This window comes from Erythrolamprus reginae, chromosome 1, assembly GCF_031021105.1.
Source record: "Erythrolamprus reginae isolate rEryReg1 chromosome 1, rEryReg1.hap1, whole genome shotgun sequence".
NCBI classification, from domain to species: domain Eukaryota; kingdom Metazoa; phylum Chordata; class Lepidosauria; order Squamata; family Dipsadidae; genus Erythrolamprus; species Erythrolamprus reginae.
Genome location: NC_091950.1, coordinates 391,760,132 through 391,775,222, shown reverse-complemented (window position 1 = coordinate 391,775,222; position 15,091 = coordinate 391,760,132). Strand labels below are relative to the sequence as shown.

At 41.0% G+C, this 15,091-nt stretch overlaps 1 protein-coding gene across 1 annotated transcript in view; it reads left to right on the top strand.

Annotated features, from left to right (window-relative positions):
- The window catches only part of SCARA5 (scavenger receptor class A member 5), a 155,483-nt gene that overhangs the window by 132,402 nt on the left and 7,990 nt on the right, over window positions 1-15,091 (top strand). The window contains exon 8 of the mRNA XM_070741887.1: window positions 9,961-10,158. Coding sequence (XP_070597988.1) covers window positions 9,961-10,158 — 198 coding nt within the window. The remainder of the gene's footprint in view (window positions 1-9,960; window positions 10,159-15,091) is intronic.

Sequence of the window (15,091 nt, the reverse complement as noted above, 5' to 3'; positions counted from 1 at the left end):
TGTTTATTCATTTATTCATTTATTCATTTATTCATTTATTCATTTATTCATTTATTCATTTATTCATTTATTCATTTATTCATTTATTCATTTATTTATTTATTCATTTATTCATTTATTCATTTATTCATTCGATTTTTATGCCACCCTTCTCCTTAGACTCAGGGCGGCTTACAACATGTTAGCAATAGCACTTTTTTAACAGAGCTAGGCTATTGCCCCCACAATCCGGGTCCTCATTATACCTACCTCGGAAGGATGAAAGGCTGAGTCAACCTTGAGCCGGTGATGAGATTTGAACCGCTGACCTTCAGATCTACAAGTCAGGTTCAGTGGCCTGCAGTACAGCACTCTATCTGCTGCGCCACCCCGGCTCTTAGTTGCTAAGCTAATAAAGTGATTGCTAAGTGAACGTGGCTTCTCCATTGACTTTGCTTGTCAGAAGGTGGCAAAAGATGGTCACATAACCCTGGGACACAGCAAGGGTCATAAATACGAACCAATTGCCAAGTGTCTGAATTTCGATCACATGATCATGGGGATGGCTGCAAAGGTCGTAACTCTGAAAAATAGTCATAAGTGACATTGTAACTTTGAACTGTCATCAAATGACTGTTCATTAAATGAACTATTGTAAGTTGAGGACTGTCTATATATTCAATTCAGATATATTTCTTTCTCATACATATACTGTAATATATACATATTATAGGGAAGGAAGGGTGTGGATCTATGATACGGGCAGTTAGCAAATTGAGCAGCATTATATAAGATCAACCAAGTCTTCAATGGGGATTTTAATACTCTGGTGAAGTTAGTAGAGGAGATCGTGATGGCTGTTCCTTCTTTATATGTATAAAGCTGTTCTATATAGTCACCATATTGCCCAGAAGGATTTTATTTATTTATTTTTATTTATTTATTTTATTTTATTTTATTTTTATTTTTATTTTTTTATTATTTATTAATAGAGTTGAAAGGGACTGTTAGGTCATCGAGTCCAACCCCCTGCCTGAGCAGGAAACCCTACAGCACCCCAGCCAAATGGAAGTCCAATCTCCTCTTGAAGGTGTCCAGAGTTGGGGAGTTCACCACCTCCCCTGGCAGGCAGTTCCATTGGTTGATCGCTCTGACCGTCAGGAAGTTCTTCCTTATTTCCAGGTTGAATCTCTCCTTGGTCAGCTTCCAACCATTGTTCCTCGTCCGGCCCTCTGGTGCCCTGGGGAATAAAGAGACCCCCTCCTCACCGTGGCAACCCCTCAAGTATCTGTAAACTGCTATCATGTCCCCTCTAGACCTTTTTTTTTCTAGGCTGTCCATGCCCAGTTCTCTCAATCTCTCTTCGTAAGTCTTGGTTTCGAGTCCCCTAATCATTTTGGTTGCTCTTTTTTGCACCTTCTCCAGAGTTTCGATGTCTTTTTTGTAGTGAGGTGACCAGAATTGGATGCAGTACTCCAGGTGGGGTCTGACCAGGGCATAGTAGAGTGGTATTAGTACTTCCCTGGTCTTGGAGCGTATTCCTCTGTTGATGCAGCTTAGGATTGAGTTGGCTTTTTTGGCTGCTGCTGCACATTGCTGACTCATGTTTAGTTGATTGTCCACCAAGACTCCAAGATCTCTTTCGCAGTCACTACTGCTGAGTGGGGTATCTCCCAGGCTGTATGTATGTCTAGGGTTCTTTTTGCCCAGGTGGAGGACTCTGCATTTGTCAGTGTTGAACCTCATTTTGTTGGTATGGGCCCACTGTGATAGTCTGTCTAGGTCTTCTTGTACTCTGAGCCTGTCCTCAAGGGTGTTGGCTACCCCCGCCAGCTTGGTGTCATCTGCAAATTTTATTAGTTCCCCTTTTATTCCCTCGTCCAGGTCGTTGATGAAGATGTTAAAGAGTACAGGACCCAGGACAGAGCCCTGTGGTACTCCACTGTCTACTTTTTTCCATGTGGATTTGGTGCCGTTGAGGACAACTCGTTGGGTGCAGTTGGTCAGCCAACTGTTTATCCATCTACATGTGTAGTAATCTACTCCATTTTCTTCTAGTTTGTGGATTAGGAGATTGTGGTCGACTTTATCGAAAGCCTTACTGAAGTCCAAGTATATGAGGTCCACTGAGTTGCGTTGGTCAACTGACTTGGTTATGGTGTTGAAAAATGATATGAGATTGGTTTGGCATGATTTGTTTCTGATGAATCCGTGCTGGCTATTGGATATGATCTTGTTTGTTTCTAGGAAGTGGGTAAGTTGTTTTTTGATTATTTTCTCCAGTATTTTTCCAGGTATAGAGGTCAGACTGATTGGTCTGTAGTTACCTGGGTCGGTCTTTTTGCCTTTTTTGTGGATGGGGACTACGTCAGCTCGCTTCCAGTCTTCCGGTAGGTCTCCAGTGATCCAGGATATTTGGTAGATGAGGAGGAGTGGTTCTGCTATGGTGTCTGCCAATTCTTTTAGGACTTTGGGGTGAAGTCCGTCTGGCCCTGGTGATTTGTATTCGTTGAGTTCCCTCAGGTAGTCCCTCACTGTGCTTTTGTCTATGTTGAGTTCGGTTCTGGGGCAGTTTGTTGCAGTTAAATTGCAGATTGGTTGGAGGGAGGTTCCCTTTTGTGTGAAGACTGTTGCAAAGTAGGCGTTGAGTAGCTGTGCTTGGTTATTGCTGTCTGTGATTTCTCTACCCTCTTCGTTTTTTAGTGTGATGATTGTTTCTTTGATTTTCTTCTTATTGTTGATGTGTTGGAAGAATCTTTTTTTGTTGTCTTTGACTTCCGCTGCAAGGTGTTGTTCATATTGTGCCTTTGCTGTTTTTATTTTTTGTTTGCAGGAACTGGCTGTTTGCTGATATTCCGCTTTGGTTATGAGTCCTTCTTTCCATTGTTTGTACTTAGCTTTTTTTCCTTTTATGTCATCTGCGAGGGCTTTGTTTAGCCATGCAGGTTTAGTTTTGGTTTTCCTGTTTTTCCTTTTCATGGGGATTGCGTTGTTTTGGGCATCTATGATGCTGTTTTTTAGGATCACCCAGGCTTCCTGAGTGGTTTTTCCTTCTAAGAGTTCGTTCCAGGGGCATTGTTCAAGGTTCGCTCTGAGCTTGTTAAAGTCCGCTTTTCTGAAGTCTGGGACTGTAGTGGTGTTGGGTATAGTAGCTAGTGATTGCACTATGTTGAATTTGAGAATGACGTGGTCGCTCTCTCCCAGTTTCCCTTCTTCTTCTGTTCCCTCTATTGTTTCTTCCCTGTTTGTTAGTATTAGGTCTAATATAGCATTCCCTCTGGTTCCTGTTTCAACTTTTTGGGTTAGAAAGTTGTCAGCTAGACTGGAAAGAAATTTGGCAGACTTTCCGCTTGGTGCTGAGTTAGTTTTCTAGTTGATGTCTGGGTAGTTGAAGTCCCCCATTATTGTCGTGCTGTGTTTGTTGCATATGTCTGTTAGTTGGCATGTGAAGAGGTCGTCCATTGTGTCTGTTTGATTGGGTGGTCTGTAGTATACTCCAATTCTGGTGTTGCTCTTTTTTTCTTTTATGTTGACCCATATGATTTCTAGGGGGTTATCATCTTTGGTTGGATGTAGTTCTGTGGCAGTGTAGTGGTCTTTGATGTATAGTGCAACACCTCCTCCATTCTTGTTTGACCTGTTCTTCTTGAAGAGGTTGTAACCCATTATCTGTGTGTTCCAGGCGTGTGTTTCGTCCCACCAGGTTTCTGTGATTCCAATTAGATCATATTGGCCCTCGTGTATTAATAATTCCAGTTCGTCCTGTTTGTTTCCCAAGCTTTGTGCATTCGTGTACAGGCATTTTAGATGTTTGTGTTTGTTTGCAGGTAGAAATTTTTTAATCTCAGGTTTGTTTGTAGGCTTGTCCCGTTCCCCTTCCTTGTTTTGTTCAGTGTTTTGTCGTATAGTTTGGTCACCCTCCCCTCTCAGAGCTAGTTTAAAGCCCTCCTGATGAGTTGGGCTAGTCGGTTGCCTAGGAGGTTCTTCCCCGCTCTAGTGAGGAAGGATGGAAGGCTGAGTCAATTTTGAGCCTGGCAAAAGGAGGCTTATTGACAAATAAACACACAAAGACATAGACAGCCCCATACACATTCCTCAGAAATTTAAATTCCGGCATTCTAGGCTAAGTCCATTTCCTGGGTCTAGTTGACTGGAATGAAAAATGTATATTTTTTTTCCCTGGGTGGAGGTGGGGCTGAGAAAATGGAAATCAGTGTTACTTCTGCACAGGGATAAATCTTCTACTTCCCTCACAAACACATGGTCCCTATTATCCAAGCCAACACTCTCTTTATACAGCTGCAGCAGTTTGAGATATTGTTTCTTTAAGAGCTGTTTAAGTATTTTCCTTATATTTCTCCCCTGGGAAAAAAAATCTGGGTTGTAATAGGCTTCATGCAAACAAATATATATATATAAAAATAATAGAATCCATGGGGAATCTCTTGGAATACATGGAAAGGAGTGGATTAGCGTACTCGCTTGTGCGATAAAATGGTTGCTTTCAGGGGCAGTAAGATAGAATGTCAGGAACAGCAGTTACTGCTATACATTTTTTAAATATGAAAAGGAGCCTGTTTTCATTTTTAAAAGAACTAAGAAGTTGGAGAGATTAAATGAGTGTGAAAGGAGACTCGGCCTCCTCATCTCATCTTTGTGTCCCATTTCAACCTTCTTATGCACCCAGGAGAGATGCAAACATCAGTAGTCCTCATTTAACAATTCAGAGAAAAAGATGGAGGATGGGGGTGCCCGAGTTTAGAATTATATAGAGAAGCATTTCAAATAGAAAGATTAATGGAATTACAATTATTGACAGAAACTTGAAAGGGAGATTCATTAATAATTTTGATATTATTAATAATATCAAAAGTAAAGAGATTTTATTTAAAAAATGGAGTAAAATAGAAGTCAATAGATTAGCCGACCCCTTGAAAGCAGCCTTATATATTTGGTCAAAATGGCAAGGGAAATTAGCAAATAGGAATTCAAAATTATCACCGTTGCATGTTTTGAATATAAATAATGATGTTAACCTAGGTAGAGTTATAAAGGAATTAAATGATAAAGGTATAATGAGAATAGAACAATTATATGAGACAGATGGAAGACCTATATACATAGAATTAAATAGTATATTTTGGATGTTGATGGATGATCTCTGGCGGGCCCGGGACAGGGGTTTATCCTCTGTCCTGGTGCTCCTTGACCTCTCAGCGGCTTTCGATACCATCGACCATGGTATCCTTCTGCACCGGCTGGAGGGGTTGGGGGTGGGAGGCACTGTTCTTCAGTGGTTCTCCTCCTACCTCTCTGGCCGGTCGCAGTCGGTGTTAGTGGGGGGTCAGAGGTCGACTCCTAGGTTTCTCCCTTGTGGGGTGCCTCAGGGGTCGGTCCTCTCCCCCCTGCTATTCAACATCTACATGAAACCACTGGGCGAGATCATCCAAGGACATGGGGTGAGGTATCATCAATATGCAGATGATACCCAGCTTTACATCTCCACCCCATGCCCAGTCAACGAAGCGGTGGAAGTGATGTGCCGGTGCCTGGAGGCTGTTGGGGCCTGGATGGGTGTCAACAGACTCAAGCTCAACCCGGATAAGACGGAGTGGCTGTGGGTTTTGCCTCCCAAGGACAATCCCATCTGTCCGTCCATTACCCTGGGGGGGGGGAATTATTGACCCCCTCAGAGAGGGTCCGCAACTTGGGCGTCCTCCTCGATCCACAGCTCACATTAGAAAAACATCTCTCAGCTGTGGCGAGGGGGGCGTTTGCCCAGGTTCGCCTGGTGCACCAGTTGCGGCCCTATCTGGACCGGGACTCATTGCTCACAGTCACTCATGCCCTCATCACCTCGAGGTTCGACTACTGTAATGCTCTCTACATGGGGCTACCTTTGAAAAGTGTTCGGAAACTTCAGATCGTGCAGAATGCAGCTGCGAGAGCAGTCATGGGCTTACCTAGGTATGCCCATGTTTCACCATCACTCCGCAGTCTGCATTGGCTGCCGATCAGTTTCCAGTCACAATTCAAAGTGTTGGTTATGACCTTTAAAGCCCTTCATGGCATTGGACCAGAATATCTCCGAGACTGCCTCCTGCCGCACGAATCCCAGCGACCGATTAGGTCCCACAGAGTGGGCCTTCTCCGGGTCCCGTCAACTAAACAATGTCGGTTGGTGGGCCCCAGGGGAAGAGCCTTCTCTGTGGCAGCACCGGCCCTCTGTAACCAACTCCCCCCGGAGATTAGAACTGCCCCTACCCTTCCTGCCTTCCGTAAACTCCTTAAAACCCACCTTTGCCGTCAGGCATGGGGGAACTGAAACATCTTCCCCTGGGCATGTTTAATTTATATATGGTATGCTTGTGTCTATGTTTGTTAGTATATGGTGTCTTTTAAATCTTTAAAATTTAAAATTTAGATTATTTATGATTTGTTTCCACGTGTTGTGAGCCGCCCCGAGTCTTCGGAGAGGGGCGGCATACAAATCTAAGTAATAAATAAATAATTATTTATTTATTTATTTATTTATTATTTGGATTTGTATGCCGCCCCTCTCCGAAGACTCGGGGCGGCTCACAACAAGTGAAAAGACAATCCAATACAATCCAATTAATTAAAATATTATGAGTTTAAGAAAATCCCCTATACTAACATACACACATACAGGCATACCATATATAACTTCAACGTGCCCAGGGGAGATGTTTAGTTTTCCCATGCCTGACGGCAAAGGTGGGTTTTGAGGAGTTTACGGAAGGCAGGAAGAGTAGGGGCAGTTCTGATCTCCGGGGGGAGTTGGTTCCAGAGGGCCGGTGCCACCACAGAGAAGGCTCTCCCCCTGGGGCCCGCCAACCGGCATTGTTTAGTTGACGGGACCCGGAGGAGGCCCACTCTGTGGGACCGAATCGGTCGCTGGGATTCGTGCGGCAGAAGGCGGTCTCGGAGATATTCTGGTCCAGTGCCATGAAGGCCATAATAAATAAATAAATGTTCAGTAATAGTAAATAGATAGGGAAATTGTATCTCATTGAAGCGAGGAGAGGCCAGGCACCCTAACCCAAACCCTTTACACGAGTGATGTCAAGTTGGCCTCCTTTAAGCCAGTCACATGACCTTTAAGTCACCCCGTCACATGATCGCCAAGCCACTCCCTTCTGGTCACATGGCTGGCAAGCCACACCCACAAAGTAAGCCACATCCACAGGGTGGTAGTAAAACATTTTGCTGCCGTTCACTGCTTGTAGGTATAACTTTGACAGACAGTCGAGCACATCCGTAAACAAAATCGGACTGTCAGGCATCTGTTAACAATTCACAGTTCATGCCTCCACTTAACTAGCACTTGAGCTGCGCTTCTAGGAATAGTCAGGGTGAGAGGGCCAAGCAGGACACTTCTAAACCCAAATCCTGCTTTTGTTCTGAATTAAATCCATTTGTTATTAGGCCAAAGTGTATCGCCTCCCAGAACATTTTGTAGTTCTGGTTAATAGTCAATTCTGAGATGTCTCCACTGTATATATCAGTCTGGAGATAAAACTGCATGAAACTGCTGTTCTGGCCAGTGAAATATCCCACTAGGAATGCAGTTGTCTACACCCCACAACTAAAGCCTGTAAATATGACTCTGGAGTAAAGAACAGCTGTTGCAAGAGCAGCAACTTTTCAAGACTGTGAAATATTGTTATAGTACGTTTCCAACGAAATGCTACCATTTAGAACAGTGTTTCCCAACCTTGGCAACTTGAAGATATTTGAACTTCAACTCCCAGAATTCCCCAGCCAGCAAATGCTGGCTGGGGAATTCTGGGAGTTGAAGTCCAGATATCTTCAAGTTGCCAAGGTTGGGAAACACTGATTTAGAAGGAAGCATCTGGCAGGAAGAGCCAATGGTGACAGCTTATTGGGCAGAATCTGGAGGAAATGGAGAAAAAGTGTGGCTATTTTATTTGCCCCTGCGGTAGAAGTTGCAAGAAGTGGATGTTAGAAAAAAACCTGGATTGTCTTGTCGCTTCTGTTTAGTTGAACGATCTCAGAGATTTATCTTTTGGACAGAGGAACAACACAGGTATTCCTCAATTTACAACCATAATTGATCATGGAATTATGGTTGTAATTGGTGGCTGTTAATCAGGGAAGGGCTGCAAAAACTTTTACTGTGGGCGTGGCTTTTTTGTGGGTATGGCTTGTGGACCATGCGACCAGGCGGTGGCCTAAATGTCATGTGACTGGCTGAAAGGTGGCCAACTTGATGTCACTCACGTCAAGGGTTTGGGTTAGGGTGCCTGGCCTCTCCTCGCCTCAAAGAGATACAATTTCCCTTAGTATTACTGAACATCCAAAATATACTATTTAATTCTATGTATATATGCCATATGTGTACATACATGTTACACACAGGCACACAAAAATATACATTATCTACTACCGGTATATAAAGTATATGTACACACATGCACATACAGCTCTTCTAAAATTACACACATTCAATCTCATTTACTGTATAGGAAAAACATACCCAGAGCCCAGAAGGGGGGAAAAGAAAAAAAAAATCAAAATCTTTCTACCGGTTCTGCGTACCTGAACGAATCAAATCAAATCAAATCAAATCAAATCAAATCAAATCAAATCAAATCAAATCAAATCACCCAGCTAAGAACAATAAAGGTGCTGAACTGTTCCTATCTCTCCTTTGTTCATTCCCACTCAATCTAACAGTTAAGTAGATCACCATGTGACTGTGACTGAATTTATAATCTTTTTGTAGAAATCGTGCAAATGCTGCAGTAGTTAAACAAATTCATTTTAGCAATGGGAGCTTTTTGTGAAACCAGAAGAAAATGCCAAAAGCTGACAAAAGATGCCAAAAATTGTGGTCATGTGGCTTCAGGTTGCTGCAAACAGCTATAAATGCAAGCTGGTTGCTCAAAATACCCTCATGGGACCATGAGGGAGGAGATGTTTGCAGCCACTGGAACCCCAGAACAGGGTTGTATATATTTTGTTTTGAAGGCCCATCACAACTTTTAATGGTCCCTAAGCAACCATGTGTTAAATGAGGTCTTCTGGCAAGGGAAGATTCTCCAACACATCACCTTCAGATCTCAAACGAAAGAGGGATATGAATGTAAGAACGGATACATTGATTATGAATTGTGCAAAGAATCACTTCAATTGATTGCATTGAGCCACTGGACAGTTTTATTTACTTCTTTAAGGTGGTACTTAAAAATACTGTAGTTAATGGTGTTTATACAATATTTCATCAGGAGAGATATTTGTTTGTTTGTTTGTTTGTTTGTCTGTCTGTCTGTCTGTCTGTCTGTCTGTCTGTCTGTCTGTCTGTCTATCTATCTATCTATCTATCTATCTATCTATCTATCTATCTATCTATCTATCTATCTATTTATTTATTTATTTGACTTTTATGCCACCCCTCTGAAAACTCAGGGCGGCTTACAACATATAAAATAACAATATATAACACCAATCAATAATTAATAATCTAAAACCCCAAAGACTGTAAAAAGACTCATACCCATTCAATCCACTAACTCACATAACTTTTGTTGGCCAGGGGCAGAAGTCTAGTAGCCTCAAGCCTGGCAACATCTGAGTCAGCGGAGAGGGGCGGCATACAAATCTAAATAAACATAAACATAAACATAACAAACATAAATGACTCTTACGGAGGGTGAGGAGGTTGGGGGCAGTGCAAATCTCTGTGGAGAGTTGATTCCAGAGGGCCGGGGCCACCACAGAGAAGGCTTTTCTCCTAGGTCCCACCAAGTGACATTGTCTAGTTGATGGGACCTGGAGAAGGCTGACTCTGTGGGACCTGACCGAATGCTGGGACTCATGGGGGCTTTACACATTGAACCTGGATCGGTAAGAATAGGCAAAAAATCTTGCAGCAAAAAAAATCATTTTTAATCTCATATATGTCGTCTTTATTTACTTCCCTGATCCACTTCACAGCTCTTACTTTGGAAGAGGGAATTATCCGCTTGATGAATGGCACTGGTCCTCATGAAGGGCGAGTGGAAATCTTTCATGATCGGCATTGGGGAACTGTGTGTGACGATGGATGGGACAAGAAAGATGGAGATGTGGTGTGTCGGATGCTGGGATTCCGAGGCGTTGAAGAGATTTACAGAATGGCCACATTTGGACAAGGTAAAAAAATAAATACATTACTGAAATTAAATAAGTTGCACTGGTGGTAGAATTCTGCCAAGAAAACCGATCGAAACAAATTAGGGTAAAGGTGTTAACGCAAATAATGTGGTGCCTTTATTGTAGGATGTTTATCAAATTGGATTCTGTGACAAGTTGGATAAATTTCACCAGACTCAGAGAGGGAGGGGATATTTTCCTAAGGGACTAAGAAACAAAAATCTAATGAACTCAGCCATCTAATCCAGCCTCAGTGCCATTTCTTGGAAACATATTTTTTAAGATCCAGTGATAAGTATGGGGCTTGTCAGCCGATGCCCAGAAGCCCCATTCCTCTTGCTTAAGATTCTGGAAATTAATAATTGTTGTTCCTAAATTATCAAGTTTTGCAGAGTTTCACACTTGCACTCATTTTCTTGGAGAAAAAATTTCCTTGAATATATGGTGCCCGTGACCTACCAGAAAGGATTGTTTGTAAGGATCAATCCAGGATCATAAATAAATAAAAAAGATAGTGATTTTATAGAAATGCCCATGTAGGATTATTTGGCAACAATACAGAAGTCGTTTTCTATTATCTTCTGGGATGTTTTTCAATTTCTTGGGCCCTGAGAGGTTGTAGAAATCCTATCCAAGTACTAACTAGGACCAATTCTGCTTAGACTTTTGAGCTCAGAGTTGTTTAGTTGTTGGCACCAAAACATAACTCTGGAAAATAGTTGGAACATTTCAGAGTGGGTAAGAAGTGCCAATTCAATCTCCTATTATAGGGAAATTCATCAGGCTTAGAAAGAACATCCACAACTGAGTCCATTCAACACATTAAGCATATTGGGCTAATAAAAGTAGGCTGCTCTAGGTTGGACAAATCTGGAGGACCTCCATAGGATAGTAGAGAGGCAAAAAACTCATCCCTTAGAAACATAAAAACATAGAAGACTAACGGCAGAAAAAGACCTCATGGTCAAAGCAATGGAAACTGCAGTTTAATGTTTCCAAATGTAAAATAATGCACTTGGGGAAAATGAATCCTCAATCTCAGTATTGCATTGGCAGTTCGGTGTTAGCAAAAACTTCAGAAGAGAAGGATTTAGGGGTAGTGATTTCTGACAGTCTCAAAATGGGTGAGCAGCGTGGTCGGGCGGTAGGAAAAGTAAGTAGGATGCTTGGCTGCATAGCTAGAGGTATAACAAACAGGAAGAGGGAGATTGTGATCCCACTATATAGAGCGCTGGTGAGACCACATTTGGAATACTGTGTTCAGTTCTGGAGACCTCACCTACAAAAAGGTATTGACAAAATTGAACGGGTCCAAAGACGGGCTACAAGAATGGGGGAAGGCCTTAAGCATAAAACATATCAGGAAAGACTTAATGAACTCAATCTGTATAGTCTGGAGGACAGAAGGAAAAGGGGGGACATGATCGAAACATTTAAATATGTTAAAGGGTTAAATAAGGTTCAGGAGGGAAGTGTTTTTAATAGGAAAGTGAACACAAGGACAAGGGGGCACAATCTGAAGTTAGTTGTGGGAAAGATCAAAAACAACATGAGAAAATATTATTTTACTGAAAGAGTAGTAGATCCTTGGAACAAACTTCCAGCAGACGTGGTTGGTAAATCCACAGTAACGGAATGTAAACATGCCTGGGATAAACATATATCCATTGTAAGATAAAATACAGGAAATAGTATAAGGGCAGATTAGATGGACCATGAGGTCTTTTTCTGCCACCAGTCTTCTATGTTTCTATGTTTCTATGATCCATCTAGTCTGCCCTTATACTATTTTTTGTATTTTATCTTCGGATGGATCTATGTTTATCCCAGGCATGTTTAAATTCAGTTACTGTGGATTTACCAACCACGTCTGCTGGAAGTTTGTTCCAAGGATCTACTACTCTTTCAGTAAAATAATATTTTCTCCCTTGGTTGACATCAACTGAGTCCTAGGGTTTTTCCATACCAGATCTGCAACCTTAACAAAAAAAACCAGGTGCTACGATAGCCTCTTCCTGCCAGCTTAATCAAATAGACCAAATAGGAAACAGATAGGCTAATCGTAAACTACATTAACAGAAAGTTGTAATTTATTTATTTATTTGTCCAATACACAAATACATAGGAAGAAAAATAGAGATGTAGTAATATATATATAGGGTAAAGTGAACTTAGAGGAGAGGATATATGAAAGAAAGAAAATAAGTGAGAGAAAGGAAAGACAATTGGACAGGGGACGAAAGGCACACCAGTGCACTTATACACTTATGTCTCACAGCATCTTCTTTACAGCCCAGGAAACTAGGGAGAGCCCTTCTGAACTTCTTTCCCTACCTAACACTATCCAGCTGCTCACTATGCTCTCTCCCTCCCCCCCCTCTCTCTTATCTGACCGTTTATGGCAGGGGGGTCAAACTCACATCATCATGGCAATGTCACGTGACATATCAAGACTATTTCCCCCTTCGTTAAACCAGGCATGGATGTAGCCAGCGTGCATTGCATCCTGATCACGGGCTGGGAATCTATGGACAGCCCTGGTCTATGGAGATTCTCACTCATCCAGGTCATGGTTGTCTTTCTTTTCTTTCTTTTAAAAAAAATATTTTTATTGATTTTCTTTAAACACACAAGACAGACTACATTTAACCTTTAAAGGAGCTACCAGTTGGGGGAAAGATCAAAAGCAACGTGAGAAAATATTATTTCACTGAAAGAGTAGTAGATCCTTGGAACAAACTTCCAGCAGACGTGGTTGGTAAATCCACAGTAACTGAATTTAAACATGCCTGGGATAAACATATATCCATTGTAAGATAAAATACAGGAAATAGTATAAGGGCAGACTAGATGGACCATGAGGTCTTTTTCTGACGTCAGTCTTCTATGTTTCTATGTTTCTACCATTGCTCCACTTATCTTAGAAGTCTAACTAGTACAAAAAATAAGTCTAACTATAGTCAGATCAATACAGGGATACGATTTTTAATATTATAATGTTATAATTTGCATAACGCAAATAAATGATCCTATCTATAAAGTATCATTTTGATGATATAATTAAACTAATTAAAATTAATTAATTAAACAAATAATTTAAAAAACATTTAATGTTATTAATATTAAAAAAAATACACTATCATTTTTAATCTATCACTTTATATCTATTATAACACTATTTTTTAATAATTAAAATCACTTATTTAGTTTAAAAAAAAGAAAAAACCTTATCCTTTTGATTTCTTAATAGAAAAGAGATGCTTTTTCAAGAGGTAATTGGAGTTTCTGGACTAGAAAGTCCAGTTACCTCTTGAAAAGCACCTTTGAGATCTCTCATCTGACCGTTCCCTCTTCACCCCATCTCTTCCCTCCATTTCCCAACTTCCATCCCAGGTACCATTATACTTCCCCACTGTCCATTCTTTGCTCTCATCTTCACAAAATCTACAGCTATCAAATCTGGGCTACAGAAATTCTGATGTCCCCCCCCCCCCCCATCAATCCAGGTTTCATGGCAGCTAAGAATTCGAGCTAAGAGTTTTTGTATCCAGATTTTTGCAACCCCAACATTTTTCTGGCCAATTGTGTGTGTGTGAATAATAGGACAATAGTACAAAATGAAGGATGAAGCAAAGAAGCGAAAAGCTCTCACGCTACTATCACATCTGTGCACCCTACACTTACAAGAGGAGTTCTTAGAGTCCCTGATGGTTTTTTGATGGATTGCTCTTAATTGCTGTCTGCTTCTTTTCGCTCCTCTGCTTCCTGAATGAAGAAATGAAAGGGAATAAGAATAAGCTTACAGCATCATGTCTATTAACATGATTTTCTTGATCGCTGACGTCCAATGACTCGTATAGCACAAGAAGAAGATCATGTCTATGGAGATTCTCAGTCGTCCAGGTCATGGTTGTCCCAAAGGTGCTTTTTTCAAGAGGCAACTGGACTTCCTGGTTTTTCTTTGAAGACATTGTGCTTCTCATCCAAGAAGCTTCTTGGATGAGCTGGAGAAAAACCAGAAAGTCATGTTGCTTCTTGAAAAAAGCACCTTTGGGACTTACAGTTTCATATATGGCCAAAGAAATACAGTGATACCTCTACTTACGAAATTAATTCATTCCGTGACCAGGTTCTTAAGTAGAAACGTTTGTAAGTAGAAGCAATTTTTCCCATAGGAATCAATGTAAAATCAAATAATACGTGCAAACGCATTAGGAAAGAAATAAAAGCTCGGAATTTGGGTGGGAGCAGGAGGAAGAAGAAGAGGAGGAAGACAGTCACTGCTGAAAGAAGAAGGTGAGGTGAGGGGAATCAAAAAAATCCAAAACTTTAAGGGTTAAAAAAAAAGAGGTACTCTGAGGCGGCGAGGAGGAGCATGCGACTCCCATACACCCAGCGCAAGGCTGCCTCCCATACATGCGCCAGAGAGAGAAACTCAGGGGGAATGGCAGGAAACTGGCTGGGCCTTCGTGCTGCTCTCAAATTTCCTGGGAATTTTTTCCAGGCTCGGGTTCTTAAGTAGAAAATGGTTCTTAAGAATAGGCAAAAAAATCTTGAACGCCCGGTTCTTATCTAGAAAAGTTCTTAAGTAGAGGTATTCTTAAGTAGAGGCACCAGTGTATATTGAATTCTGCTATATAGTGCAATATTAATGCAATATCAGTTTTCAGTTCAATTGTGTATAGCATGTGAAGGATGTGTGTTTATATTTTACTTTTATAATTATAATGTACATTGAAGATGGCATTTAATTTTGTTGTATGAGGTACAATAAAGTTTAAAAGTTACCTTTAAGTATTTTATTTTTTCATATTATTTCACAAAGATTCTTTTCCTAAATGTGATATTAAATATCAAATTTATTATTTTGTGATATTTGATACTAAATGATGCTGATTTAGATACTAAATCATAAATGAGGTATGCTAAAGTA